The sequence below is a fragment of the Calliphora vicina genome, chromosome 3 (assembly GCF_958450345.1).
Source record: "Calliphora vicina chromosome 3, idCalVici1.1, whole genome shotgun sequence".
In the NCBI taxonomy this organism is placed as follows: domain Eukaryota; kingdom Metazoa; phylum Arthropoda; class Insecta; order Diptera; family Calliphoridae; genus Calliphora; species Calliphora vicina.
In genome coordinates, this window is record NC_088782.1 from 33,789,764 (window position 1) to 33,804,432 (window position 14,669).

Consider the following 14,669-nt stretch of genomic DNA (forward strand, 5'->3'; position numbering starts at 1 on the left):
GTTATTTTACAATTAACACTGTAAGTTATTGTAAAAAGTTTTCAATTCAAACCTATTTTTAGGTTAGATTATTTATATGCAACTGTGATTAATGAATGAAACGTGAAACCAGTTTAATCTATTGTAATAAACAACTAAATATGTAAATGATTTTTTTTTTAGTTGATGAAATATTCAATAGTTTTTCTCTTTAGTACCGCCACTTCCATATTTAGTACTTTTAGTTTTTATTTATACCCTATGCAGGTACTTTACCTTATTGATGGTACTAATGTTTGCTTAAAGAAAAGTTACTAAATTCAATGATAATTCTATAAGATCTGGCTTATATGTTTCTTTGGAAAAGAATATTGATGATCGAAAATCTCTTTCTATCAAAATATTATCTTTGTTTTCCTAGTCCTTCCGAGACTCTTAATAAATAATAAAGCAGATAGCCCACAATAATCTTAAGCTTGATGACCTCGTTCCTGAACCAAGCTTCTGCCTACGACTTTGAAAATACTCTTACGGTCTTTGGAACGTTGTTCAAAGTTTTAATTCCATTCAATCAGGAATGGAGTGTACGTAATCTGATATATAATGACAACAGGGTTTATACTAGGAGCTAGTCTGCAAAATTATGGATAGTGTGTTGCAGGCTCTCTTTTTTCAACAACTTTGAACCACATTTTGTAAAAACGTATTTTTCAAAGAATCAGTTGGTTTGGTCATGTAAATCCGGTTCATGGCCCCAGAGAAAATAGTCCAAAGGCGACATTGCCAAATCGAGAAATTAAGCGACAGAGAATTATATTAAATTTTTAAATTCAATTCTGCTAATTATATAATTCGGAAATTCGGACAGCTGTCTCCTCGGTATAATTCAGTGATAATGTGAACACGATTCTGATATCTAATGACACTTCACACATTCCATTACGAAATGGGAGGATGTTCTACTGGGTTGGCAAATTTGAGGTTACGTAGAAAAATTGTTTTAAAACTCTTTTTAAACCCTTCACCATGAGTTTTAAGGTCATATCTATATATGTAAGTTTGTCATTCCATTTGAAATGTCTACAATTTGCATTTATAAATATTCTGGATCGTTATAGATAGCGGAGTCGATATTGAAAACAAAATCGAGTAACATGTTGGGTGTATATCTTAGAAATGCGAGATTTTTTAAAATTTGATGCTTTTATTTTGAAACATTTGACGATATAAAGTATTGTCCATTGTTAGATATGACCTTTTCCCATCTTTCTGGCAACATTTAGATTCCGAGCCAAGAACATGAAGCATCAACCGATTTTTAGGTCAATGCAAGCTACAAACGAATCAGTTGCATTCGGTACATGTTCCCTGTGGTGCTCTGGTCAGGTGGTGCTCCCACCAAATACAGAGAATTACCTTAGCGCCATTGATATTTGGCTTTGGTGTCGATTCGAAGGTTGGCCGGTCTTCACATACGATCTTTCACGCTTTTGGTTTCCGTAATGAATCCATTTTTCATCGTAATGATTCGGTGCAAAAATGATTTTCTTTTATAGCGTTCAAACAGCATTTCAGACATGCAAAATCGTCTTTCAAGGTCTCTCGGCTTCAATTCGTATGGTACCCGATTTCCCTGATATTGAATGAATTCTGCTGCTCATTTTGAAATTGCTGCTCGAGTAGGTCCCACTGATTTTGCAAGCTCATGTTGAGTATTACAACAATCTTCATGGAGTAATGCCTCCAATGCTTGGCTTTTTTTTGGCTGGCACAAACCATCTCTTGCACGTTAAAACTGATGGAACACATTCATCATAAGCTTTGGTGAGCAATGGGTGTGCTTCAGCGGCACTTTTTTTCAAATTAAAGAAGTAAAGCAAAACTTCCTGCATTTTATAGCTGTGTGGCTCGTGGTGCAATCTTGCTGAAGCCATAGAAGAAAAATTACTCGAATTTAACGATGTGGTACCTTCAAATTCAGCATTTCATAGTTAAAGTGTACAAAGTTTGTACAAAATAAATGTCAGAAGATGACAGCTCAATTTTTGACATTTCATCATTTGACAGACAAAATGACGTAACATTATTTTTCATAAGTTTATAGGAGAAGCCTAAAACGATTTGAAATGAAAACTATTTGAGATATTGAAACAAAATTTTCAAATCTGAATTACAATGAAACTAGAAATATATAAAAAAAAATAATTTTTTAAAGTACACTTTATGCTATGTGTCTTACGTTATTTTGAATTGTTGTTTTATAAAACCAAAATAACGTATCATCAATATAAATTTGTATGAAAAAATAAAAAATTAAATAAAAACAAGTAAAAGAGCAAAATACAAATTTTAAATATTTTTAGGTAAACAAAATTTATTTATTTTTTCCAAAGTTGTTTTTCATTTTTTGGAAAAAAAATTTTTTCGAATTGTTATTTTAATATATTTTTTTTTATAAATTTTCTAAATTTTAATTTTTTTTTTTAAATTTTTTTTTCTGGTGAAAAAAAAATTCGGTTTAAAAAATATTTTTTCCGATTTTGACCCATTGTAGGTCCAACTAACTATAGTCTTATATACGTCGTTGCAAAGGTCTTTGAAATATCTATCATTAGATATACATATTATCTATATTAATGACTTAGTAATCCGGATATAGGTCAAAAATCGAGGTTGTCCTGGTTTTTTTCTCATATCTCAGACATTTGTGGACCGATTTTGCTGATTTTAAATAGGAAACTTCTCGAAAGCATGTCTGACAGAATTATTGAAGATTTGGATCCCGAGGATATCTGGGGTCTTCAGAAAATTGATTTCAACAGACGGACATGGCTTAATCGACTCCGCTATCTATAAGGATCCAGTATATATATACTTTATAGGGTCGGAAATGAAAAATTTAGAAATTACAAACGGAATGACAAACTTATATATACCCTTCTCACGAAGGTGAAGGGTATAAATAAGGTACTTCATTAAATTTTCATAAAGACTGTAAAAAATTCAATTGCAACAAATTTAAAGTAAGGTAATTAATTACTCAAAACGTTATTTTGTGCACTTGATGATACATTGTTTTGAATTATGGTTATTACTTGGTTATTTCTGATAGTAAAAGTTTAAAATAGTGTACACATATGTATGTAATATGATGTATTTGCATATTTTAATCAAAAATGAAGAAAGCATTATTTTAAATATCTTTTTTTTTACAAATTTTAATTGTCCCACGAACTTTAATTGTAAATTTAAGAATAATTTTAGCAAATTTTGTTAATGTTGCTCTTTTTTCTAATTTCAGATGAAAACACCTGCGATACAAAATGATTTCAGTTATTACAGACGTATCGTCAGTCGACAACGTATTGATGCCACAAATAATATGTTGGTACCAACCGAATTGGCGAATCGTATGTCATTGTTTTATGCCCATGCCACACCAATGTTAAAAGTTTTAAGTGAAGCTACCTCGAAATTTGTGAATGATAATGCTGATGATGTGGAAAATACAACAGAAACACTGGGAACAATGGCTAAAGTGTGTCTGAGAATGTTGGAAAATCCGTAAGTAGTTAAATATTTACTAAGAATAGTTTGGATAGATTTCATTTAAATACTTCATTGCTTTAGTAAAACTAACTTAAGCAAACCTAACTCTTAATAAATCATCAATTTACATATCATCCTTTTTTATAAATATTTTTAACTATTTTTCATTTCTATTTTTTTTTCCTATTCCCAGTAAACTCCTACAACAAATCGAACGTGAAGAAACCCACCTGCTTGTTTTAAGAGTTATGGTCGGTCTAGTTATTCTATACGATCATGTCCATCCAGTGGGGGCGTTTGCACGCGGTGCTCATGTCGATGTCAAAGGTTGTGTACGACTATTGCAAGCTCAGCCAGCCATAAAAGCAGAACCCCTGCTCAATGCTCTGCGGTATACAACCAAACACTTAAATGAAGAAAATACGCCCAAAAATATACGAAATTTATTGGCAGCATAATACACAAAGAGGAGCCGTATTTTAAAGCAAATAGATGAAGTGTGCTGTTGTTAGCATTTTTCGAAAAACTGAAAAACACCGTTTATTTTATGTATTTTTATTTTTATTATTATTTTTTTTTATATTTTAAATATGTATGTACTATGTGTTTGTTTTATTTTAATGTGTTTTTTTTTTATTTAAGTTTAATATTTTTTTTATTATTTTTAAACTAAAAGTTGCGGTTGTACCAAAAACCAATAATAGCAACTCAACCTACCAACTTATTTATATTTATATAAATCACCAGCAATATACAACATATGTATTTTATTTTCGATTTTAGATGTTTTAATTAAAGCGTTGATTTGTTAATTCAGTAGCCAACATAATAACTAGGGAATTAATGTAAGAGTTATTTTGATGTGGGAGCCTCATTACGAGGAAAAACTGTTTGAATTTTACGAAGTGATATAGCAAAAATTTTCAGCATTTTGATAGTAAATTTTCACAGCTAAAATTCATTGTTCACGAGTGTTGCGTTCCATGGTTAACATATCCCAAGTTTTTACTAAATAAATGTCAAAGGATTGAGCTGTCATCCTTGACATTTCATTATTTGACATTTAATTTTCTTCATAACCTCAAAATTTACTTATCATTTATGTTTACAACAATCTGGAAACTTTCCATGTCCATTAAAGTTAGATAATAATGTAAATTTTCTAGAAAACAATCCCCTTCTAAAACACAGAAATGTTCTAGCGAAAATCTCTTCCCGAAACAGATAAATATATTTATATGAATTATATATTCCTTTAATATTAATATCTTTTGGTGATTTTTTAATTCAGTAGCCAATAATAGGGAAACTAGAAAATTATTTTGATGAATTATTACCTAGTAATTTTCGAAGTGTATTTAATTTCTTTGTTTATAATAATTCAGCCAAATTTTCAAAATGACTCTTCTAAAAATGTCCATTAAAAAAAATAGAAGAGTTTGTCTTAAATTAATGGAATCTAATATAGTTGTAGAAATAGGTGCAAAAAATAAGATTAATAGAATCCCACAGAAATCGCGCTTTAAGGCAGAATATTAACCGATCGGTATCTAACATTTGTTAGTTCAAGACAAATCTAAATTTTCTACAATAATTTATGCATCACCAAATTTATAAAGCATGTTTCTCTTTCAAAATTGCATTATCTCTGTATTTTTTTAATTTTAGTCTCGATATTCTGTCAAATATTTCTCGAATTATGAATACTTCGGCCCAATTCGAATATTTTCTCGAAGTCTAATTATTAAAAAGTTCGAAACCTATAATAAAATTACATGTCACGCGCCGATTAGCATGATCCTTGTTTTCATAATAAGCCAAACATACTTTGGACCTTAACTTTCCCTGCCGTTAAGTGCTGGGACTAAGTCTTGTTAGAATATTGAATCATAATTTTTGAATATAACTTGTTAGAGGTTTCTCAAAAACACTTTTTGGTAATGGTGCTTTACGAAAACATCAAAGGACACCGCCCGCCCAATTAAGTCTGATTTGGGCATTTTACTTGAAACTGCCTTCCTCTACAAAAAAAAATACATTTGGCACACATGATTCGTGTACTGGTTTTAAAACGAATGCACATATTTTGGTGTTCTGTAAATCGTTTCAATGTACGCGATTTGCAGAATTGAGGATTTGTCAATTAAGGGTTATAGAAGCAAATGCTTCCACTTTTTTACTTTCTGTAATAAATACCAAAAACTTGAATCTCTAAAGATTCTCATATTTATTGTATTATATGTTTTGTTACTCAGTATTTAAGAAATAAATGTAGATATGACAAAGTTTGAACCAAATTCATATAGAGGTTTTCGGGCAAAAACAATAAGAATTTTGGGGGTCGGTTATGGATGGCAACCGAACTTCAGTTGGCTTGTCGTAGGGCAACCACAAATTTGTGGTTGACAATTTAGCAACAGATAATTAATTATAGCTGCCAGGTGGCATCGGTAATATCATCATGGAAACTCACAACGCAACTTTAGTTCTTAATATACCCATTGCAGATTGTTGTGTCTGTTTTAACCAAATAGACATTAGAGTTTCTTCTTAACTACTGCTTAACTATATTTTAAAATCAAAAGATCGAATTTGCATAGGCAAAAGAAGTTTTCAAATTAATGCAGAATCTAAAAATTGGTATGTTTTTTAGATTCAGAAGTATTATGATCATTTAAGACTTCTTTGGAATATAAATCGTTTTTTTCCTGAAAATTAAATTTTAAATTGCAAAGTGTTTGCATTTTCTTTATGTTTTGAAAAAGTTATGGCAAACATAACGTAAATTATAATCTATATATTTTAACTCATATAATTAAAACTCTCTCTACATTTGCCATAGTTAAACAAAGTGAAAGGCTACATTTAAAGAAAACAAGAATTAACTTTTCTTAACATTTTAGTATATTTTATATAGCTGTTTGTTTGTTAAGTAATTAAATTATAGTGAAAACAGTGTATCGATTGTTGTATAAATAAGTAATTATTATTTTATATGTATGTGATTTTTTTTTATTTAGATTCTATGCATATTATGTTTTATTTGAATTAATCATTTCTTTTTCATATTCTCTCATCTTTTTTTTACGTTTTGCTGGTGTCAATTAGATTTACCACAATATGCATTTAATTATTGAAACAATAATGAGTCCATATCCTTTTATAAAATAATTCCCTAAATATTTAAACAAAATTTAGATAAATATAAAAAAAAATAATGTTTTTTCCAAATTTTTTATAAATATAAAACAAATATTGTAATTTTTTTTTGTTTGTTTTTAATAAAGAAAATCCTGTTTTCACATGTTTTTGTCTAAAGAGGATTTATATTGTAAAAATAACATATAAACTTATAAAGTTATAATTAAACAAATTTCCTTAAGAGAAAATTCAAATTATATCATACATGATGGAGTAAAATTTATGCAATTAATAAAAAATAACAAAAATTTAGTAAATAATTGATAAAGAAATATAAAAATAATTTAAAATAATACATATTAAATGGCAAATACATAATTGTAATTTTATAAAAGTCCCCTATAGTTTTAAATAAAATATAAATTATAGAAAAGGTTTTCAATACACAACTAAGTATTTCCATACATTTTTTAAAATAAAATTTGTCATATTTTTATCTTATTTAAAGAAAGAAAATCCAAACAATATTTAAATAGAGATATCAGAAAAGTTCTCTTTCATTGACCTTCAACAAATTTAAACTTTTAATCATAATCAATTAAAACATTATACGCATGTTGTTGAAAACCTTTTTTTTTAAAAAAAAACCTACAAAAAATTCTACATATTTTAGAAACTAAAAAATCATAAATAAACTACTTTTAGCGCAAAATTTTTAATACACACAACCAATACTTTTTTATACCCAAAGTCCTTAAACAATAAGTGATTCATGAAAAAAAAACAACTAACAATATAAACTTTATTGTGGCTTATAACAAAAACATTAAAAATATGAAAAACCTTGATAATTTCTACAAACTATCCAAGGTAAAAACTTATGTATTAATGAATAAATATTAAAGTGCTTTCATTTTTCACCTTTTCATATAACCAATCTACTGTAGTTCGTCTTTATTAATTAAAAAAAATGAGTTCAATCAAAATTATATTTTTATTCTTTTTTAACTAATATGTTTGTATATGTATATTTAAACCCAACAAATTGCATTTAATTGTTTTTGAACAAAAAAAAAAAAATTATATAAAAACGTAAACAAATTTGTAAACAAGAAAATAAAATATTTTATGCGCAAATAAAACACAAGAATTTGTAGTATTTGTATTCATATAGTTTATTTTTCTTCTTTTTCTATTGTATTAAACTAAATTTAATTAATATTAATAATAATAAAAAAATTATATAAATAATGTTTGTACCAAAAATTTAAAGAACAAGAAAGATATAACAAAACAACTAAAATTAATTTAAAGCAAAATCATGTATTTATATAAGAAATTAAAGAAAAGAGAAATTAAAATAAAATAAAATCTATTAGTAAAGAAAACCGTAAACCTTAATAATCAATTAATTTTATTTAAAAAATTATTCAACTTCAGCGAATAGTCAGTCGTAGGCATAACATAGTTTAACCAAAAACAAAAGTTTTTAAGTTAAAAAGATTTTCAGTTGTATATCAATTTTTGGTCAAAAGTCCAAAATATAAAAACATACCTTTTAAAAACGGATTTTTACTTCCTTTAAATAAACCGTATTACTTTAAATGCAAATAAAAGTGATAGTAGTTTAAAAATTGTAACAACTCTTTATTTATTTAAATTAACACACACTCTCTTTTAATACAGTTGGTGTTGAGTCTAACAGCGCCTACGTTTTTTAGAATGCTCTGCAACTCGCAGTTACTATTTATATAGACAGTGGCATCTTCTAGTAGTTTCATGAATAAACAATGTTAATAACAACGTGTTATCAACATTGTTGATAAGTAAACGTTTCTATTGATGGAAATGTTTATAAACAGGAAGCCGTAACTGACCGTTAAATTAAAATTGACATTGCCATTTCGTTGAGCACAAATTTGGCAAATATTTTTGATGAGTTAGAACATGAGCAATATATGGTCCCATGGGCTTGGTTTTGAATTTATGAAAATACAAAACAAATAAAATCGTACGGTTAGTACGTTTCGACAGCGTCAACTTAAATACAATTGCTGTGATACTAACTACTGGAATTATATTGAAATTTTTTTTTTTTTGGTAAAAAAAAATTTGATTTTGGTCTGAATTTACAAGGTTGGAAAGGTTTTTGAAATGTCTTTCATTAGATATCAATATTGTCTATGACTTAGTAATCCACATATAGATCCGATTTTATATAGCAACCTAAGTTGGACTATATGGCATATAATGACGTATCAGTCATGTATGTAAGTTATTAGGGGGCTTCGGAAAATTGATTTCAACATACATATGGACATACGAACATGGCTATATCGACTCCGCTATCTATAACGATCCAGAATATATACTTACTTTATGGTGTCGTAAATGAAAAATATAGAAATTACAAACAGAAAGGTGATGGGTATAAAAATAGGTAAAAAATCACGACTACGTTTATTTGCTTATTTTCCCCAATTTAAATAGCTACCGAACCCGGAATATTGGGGATATATTGATGTGTCAATCGTATTGGATGTTATTTGGGGGCTTCGAAATGTAAATTTCAATAGAAATTATACCCTTATAAAGGGTATATATGTCAGTAATTTACTCCATTCCCAAAAAAACTAATTCATATTTGAATTGATTCATAATGATATTAATTAAAAATTCATGAATTATTAACTTTTTGTTAATTCAAATCTACTAATCCAAATTTAAAAAAGTCTTTTTGTAATAGATTTGAATTAAAGAAACATTTAATATGATTGAGCTATTTTGCCAAAGATTGAATTAAAAAAAGTTGAAAGATTGAATTAAAAGGGTTATGCGTTAACTAATAGTTATACTGCCGGTTAAAATTATGTTTGTATGAAAACTCTCAGTATAACTATTATTTAATACATATCCAGTCTTCGTGTTAATGGGGCTAAGGAATAAACCTTTTGAATTAATAAAATGGTTTAGTACACATTTTATTTGATTTAAAAAAAATGAATTAAGAATTAGTTCTTTCGAACTTTTTGTTTGAGTTAAATTAAACTGAAAAAATGTCTTCAGTTAACTTTAAACTTTAACTAGCAGGAATATAAATATAGGACGCAAAAAAAAAATAAATCTGTTGAACGATAAATCTCTTAATTAGTCTTAAGATAAGTTTCTAAAAAGTTTAATTAATACAAATTTCAAGATAATACAAATTTCGAATAAAGGAGCATAAGATTATTGCATCCAAGATATTTCATGATATTTTTCAGCGGCGACGGCTGTTGAATATATTCGGCGGCTAAGCTCAGCCGGCTTACAGCCGGCTTACAGCCGAAACAGCGCAGGTCTCTGCCTGACAATGGCAACATTGTCTGAAAAATATTTGTATTGGCAGCGCTGCAAAAACATTGGTCACTAAAAAAATACTTTTTGTATTTTCAATTTTACCAAATTTTAAATTTAAAGCTATGCGAAAGTTAAAAAGTGAAAATCGTAAATAGAAATGGAATGCCTTTTAGTTGAAGATATTGTAAAAACAGAATTGATTGAGTGCAGCTTTCAGCAAAATGAACCTCCATTTCTTGTTCAATCACCAGTAGGCTCTGATGCCGGAAAAAAATTTAAGCGAAAACAAAAATCGTACAGGAAAAAAGTAGAGTCAGTTTGGATGCATGATGATGTAAAGAAATTAATCGAGGAAGTTGAGAGACGACGAGGTTTATGGGATGTTGGTTGCGCTGAATATAAATTTCCCAAAGATTTGTTATGGCAGGAAGTGGCAGATTCCATTCCTGTAAGCTTCAATGATTGCAAAGGAAAATGGTCGAATCTCCGCACCACTTTCAATTCCAATCTTCTAAAGCTTCGAAGAAATATGTCCGGACAAGGCGCTGATGAGCAACTTCAAATTACTTGGCGATATTTTAAATCAATGATGTTTTTGGAGACAGAAATGTTTGAATCCAGATTTCAGTCAAATGAACTGCCTTTTCTTGATCAATCGCCAAAACAGTCTGATGCCGCAAAAAAAACAAGGCGAAAAAAGAAATCCTACAGGAAAAAAGTGGAGTCAGTTTGGACGCATAAGGATATAATGAAATTAATTGAGGAAGTTAAGGGACGACGAAGTTTATGGGATGTTGGTTGCGCTGAATATAAACTTCCCAAAGAGAATTTATGGCAGGAAGTGGCAGATTCCATTCCTGTAAGCATCAATGATTGCAAAGGAAAATGGGCGAATATCCGCATCACTTTCAATCGAAATCTTCAAAAGCTTCAAAGAAAAGAATCAGGCCAAGGCGCTGATGAGGAATTTCAAATTGCTTGGCGATACTTCAAACCAATGATGTTTTTGGAGACAACAAAAATACGCCATGATACGGAATCTATTTCAACAATGCAAGTGGTAATGCATTTTAAGATAAACTTTAGAATTATGTACATATGACGTTTACTATTTTTTTATTCTTACAGAAATCAGAAATCACAGATGAATCGATCGCAGATGAATTCGGATTTAGCGATGAGTTGACATCAATTTCGTCATGTCCTTTTGGAAATAAACGCAGCCGAAATAGTACTCCAACAATTTCGTCAACACCATCAAGCAATGTGGATATAAAGGAAATGGCATTTGAGGCACCCCTATCATTGCCATCCGCCTACACTCAATCAAAGGACGCAAGTACGGCTTTAGGGGAATATATTGCCGCCGAATTGAGAAACCTGCCACCAGAACAAGCTTCATTTGCTAGAGCGAAATTGAGGCGTTCACTGAACGATATATTAGATGAGGCGGCTTTGATGGTAAGTGTAACATAATTTTCCTTCTTCCAATCGGATTTATGTATTATGATGTAATTTTCATTAATTTTTTATTCAATACAGGTTCCACAGCATCAAAACCAACAATGAAAGTGACACTTAAAGTATCATAAATTTTAAAGAGCACAAACACCAAAAATTTTCAATATTAGTAAGTAAAAATCAAACATTATAATGTTCATTATTGCTTTATATAAAACGGGAAAAACAACAAAAGCATTTAAAAATGCACACATTAAGAAAGTACTTGATGCAAAATTAAAACCTCTATGTTTAATGTTTGTCTGCTTTTCCTTAAATTTTTTCTTTTTTATAAGCACAATTATATAATCGGGCGGGGGCCTGCTGACTTCGATGACCCAAAATAAACGTAAGTTAAATTGTTAATTTTATTTGTATTTCATCGTCTTTTTGTTATTATTTAACAATGAATTTATTTAAAAGAAAACACAGCATATATTTATATATATACGTTCGTTTAATATTGCAATTCATGTGTTTTCAATATAATTTATGAAAATAATTAAATACTTTTACTTATATTAAGTTTATAAACAAATATACTTACATACTTATAAATACCCTACATACTGCATATTAATCACTATGTATAATCATTTTTAATTAAACCATTGAATTTGGGCGATATGTATATTTAAATATTTTATCTTGCGATAATTATTAATTTTCTAAAATATGTATATCTTAATACTCCTTCTACCTTCTTGTTATTTTAATTTATTTAATTTTGAATAAACATAATTTAACATTTGTCTTTAATGTCTTTAACTTTGATTTGTTTTTAATTACAAAAGTTGATGAAAAAAGTATGGGTAGGATAGATAGCGTAGCCCTTACTTAATTTTGTTTATGACTGACAATGAAATTATAATAACTTGTCAGCATGGTGGGAGGGTAAAGAGATTATGCGGCAATTTACATATTAAGTAACATAACATTCTGTCAGTCTATTTAATCCTTTTTTATATTAGGATCGTTCTCTTTTAACAGTTTTTATACTTAGATACCTAATTTTTAAATCCCCTGTAAATAATTCATTAAATTTTTGTTGAGATTTTGTATAAACTCAACCAATAATCTGACAACTGGGTGAACTGACAATTTTTGTTGGCAGACAAGGTTTTCTTACAATCTCCTGAACTGACAATTTACTTTTCGGTAAATCGTATACTTGTTATTGGTAAAGACTTATTTCCAAAAAAACGCAATATTTACGAAGTTATCGATATTTGAAAAAAGTAAAACGACATAGTCTATAACAGAAAATCAATATATGAAAGAAGTAGAAGAGATCTCTGATTCAGGATATTTTCAGAATTTACAGGCATATATCAAATGTTTCATACACAAAATCAATTCATGATTTTGTTCATTAAATATTTTAAACATACATATCTCAGCAGATAGTACTTAGTTCTCACTAATTTCATATTTATACAACAAGTGTATGGTAGTGATATTTAAGTCTGTTTAATAGCTTCCAAATATAACAAATATTTACTTACATTTAGCATTTGTTAAAAAAAGATTAAAAATTTATTTCATTTTGATACTTCATTATTTTCTGTATAACTTACAAATTACATTATTAGGCTGGTTTAGTTGGTGTGGTCTTTGCAACAATAATCATATGCTATTGTAATAGAAAAATTGTAAAATACATAAAATATATTGTAAATGACAACGAAGGATATCAACTAAAGTCTAATTCACAAAAAGGAGATCCGGATAAAAAACTAAACGTTTCCCACTACATAAATGAAAGGCGTAACTGAAATAAAAAACGAGCATTTCTAGAAGGTACTTTATAGAAAGACTTTAATTGTTATTAGGACGAGGTTTTAATATCAGTTTCCCCGTATCATCACAGCTCATATTAAAATCGCTTAGAACGCTACGCATACGTGAAGTTATAATTTGAGGAGCAATCACCAATTTGTGGATACCAAAAACAAATAGTATAACTAAAAGAAAACACAGGTAAATTATTAAAATGTTATAAATGTATCAATTGTTTAACTTACCTAAAATTAGGGTGGCAAATGTAAAAACTGGATGTATGAGCAGAGATTCCGTAAGAGGCACAACCGAAGTGCGTGGATCTCTTAGCCAATACCAAGCGCTAATGGCCGTGCACAGTGAGATTACAGCAAGCACAACTTTAAATTTTAAGCATGATAAATTATATATATTAGTTTCATTTAAATTCTTAACTTTTACATTTGTAATCTTACACTTACTTCTCCAACGTACGGTCGACGGTTTATAGGAAGACACTACCTCTGTGAGTCGTCTTTCGAAGGCTTTTAAATCTAAAATTATATAGAAAATTATTAATATAAATAACTTATCCTTTACAAAGTCAAAGTTCATTTGTTCTTTTATTATGAAAATTAACTTTAGTAAAAGTATATAATGGCAGGTACCTTCACAGGCGGATGGTTCCATGTTTTGTTGTCACTTTACTTTCTTATTGCTGTTATCAAAAAAATAGGTTTTTGTGGTTTAATTTCTTTCTGGTTTATATTTATTGCTTATAACATTTACAAAAGTCACTTTAATTGTATTTGGCTTGTAATTTTCTATTATTTTTTTAATGATTAGATAAATATTTTAGGGAAAAATTTACATTTTCTCAACTTTTTCTATCTTTCGCTATTTTTTATCCGTCTGACATTCGTAATAAATATGATGCGTTGACATTCAACAGGGCGATACAAAATTATTTTGTTTTACTGAATTTGAAGAGATGCCACATAATTTATAGGAAATATAAATTACAACTATGTTGATTTTAAGCCTATTCATTAATATCCATATTGTTCATATTATTAATTATAGGAGATATTTAATGATTTTGATGTCTTATAACTCGTAAACTAAGAGAGATGTAAACATTTTAATGTTTTTTATTTATAATTAAGCTATCAATGCAAAACAATATAATATGTTGTAGTGATTTTGATTTATGTCGGTTTTATTATTTTCCTTCTAGACGAAGGAACAAATCAAGATCCGCGTAACAGTTTACATTTTCATAATTTTTTTTCTGTAAATATTCACATTTTCGGTATTGCCGGCCTTCGGCCGGGTGAAGGGACTTTTAACTCTGGGGTGTATCGAACACCGGCTTCGCTAAAATCACTTTTTCTGTATATCAA

General features: G+C 28.7%; 3 protein-coding genes across 5 annotated transcripts in view; 2 read left to right on the forward strand and 1 right to left on the reverse strand.

Annotated features, from left to right (window-relative positions):
• The window catches only part of LOC135954623 (CYFIP-related Rac1 interactor B), a 69,740-nt gene extending 65,435 nt beyond the window's left edge, over positions 1-4,305 (forward strand). Inside the window, exons 3-4 of the mRNA XM_065504817.1 lie at positions 3,281-3,543; positions 3,722-4,305. Of these exons, the coding sequence (XP_065360889.1) occupies positions 3,281-3,543; positions 3,722-3,986 (528 nt within the window). The 3' untranslated portion in view covers positions 3,987-4,305. The remainder of the gene's footprint in view (positions 1-3,280; positions 3,544-3,721) is intronic.
• A 5,804-nt stretch (positions 4,306-10,109) lies between these two features.
• LOC135955107 (uncharacterized) lies at positions 10,110-12,276 on the forward strand. Its single transcript, XM_065505408.1, has 3 exons — positions 10,110-11,068; positions 11,137-11,469; positions 11,551-12,276. The coding sequence occupies exons 1-3, from the start codon at positions 10,166-10,168 to the stop codon at positions 11,575-11,577; spliced, it is 1,263 nt and encodes a 420-aa protein (XP_065361480.1). The 5' UTR covers positions 10,110-10,165; the 3' UTR covers positions 11,578-12,276.
• A 745-nt stretch (positions 12,277-13,021) lies between these two features.
• The window catches only part of Cnep1r2 (CTD nuclear envelope phosphatase 1 regulatory subunit 2), a 596,488-nt gene continuing 594,840 nt past the window's right edge, over positions 13,022-14,669 (reverse strand). The window contains exons 2-5 of one of the 3 annotated variants that reach the window (XM_065505157.1): positions 13,935-13,996; positions 13,743-13,820; positions 13,533-13,667; positions 13,022-13,472 (exon numbers count right to left, since the gene is read on the reverse strand). In XM_065505157.1, coding sequence (XP_065361229.1) covers positions 13,327-13,472; positions 13,533-13,667; positions 13,743-13,820; positions 13,935-13,956 — 381 coding nt within the window. In that variant the 5' untranslated portion in view covers positions 13,957-13,996 and the 3' untranslated portion in view covers positions 13,022-13,326. Of the gene's footprint in view, positions 13,473-13,532; positions 13,668-13,742; positions 13,821-13,934; positions 14,182-14,669 lie in introns of those variants that run through there. The other 2 variants (XM_065505156.1, XM_065505158.1) reach the window with 2 other exon arrangements.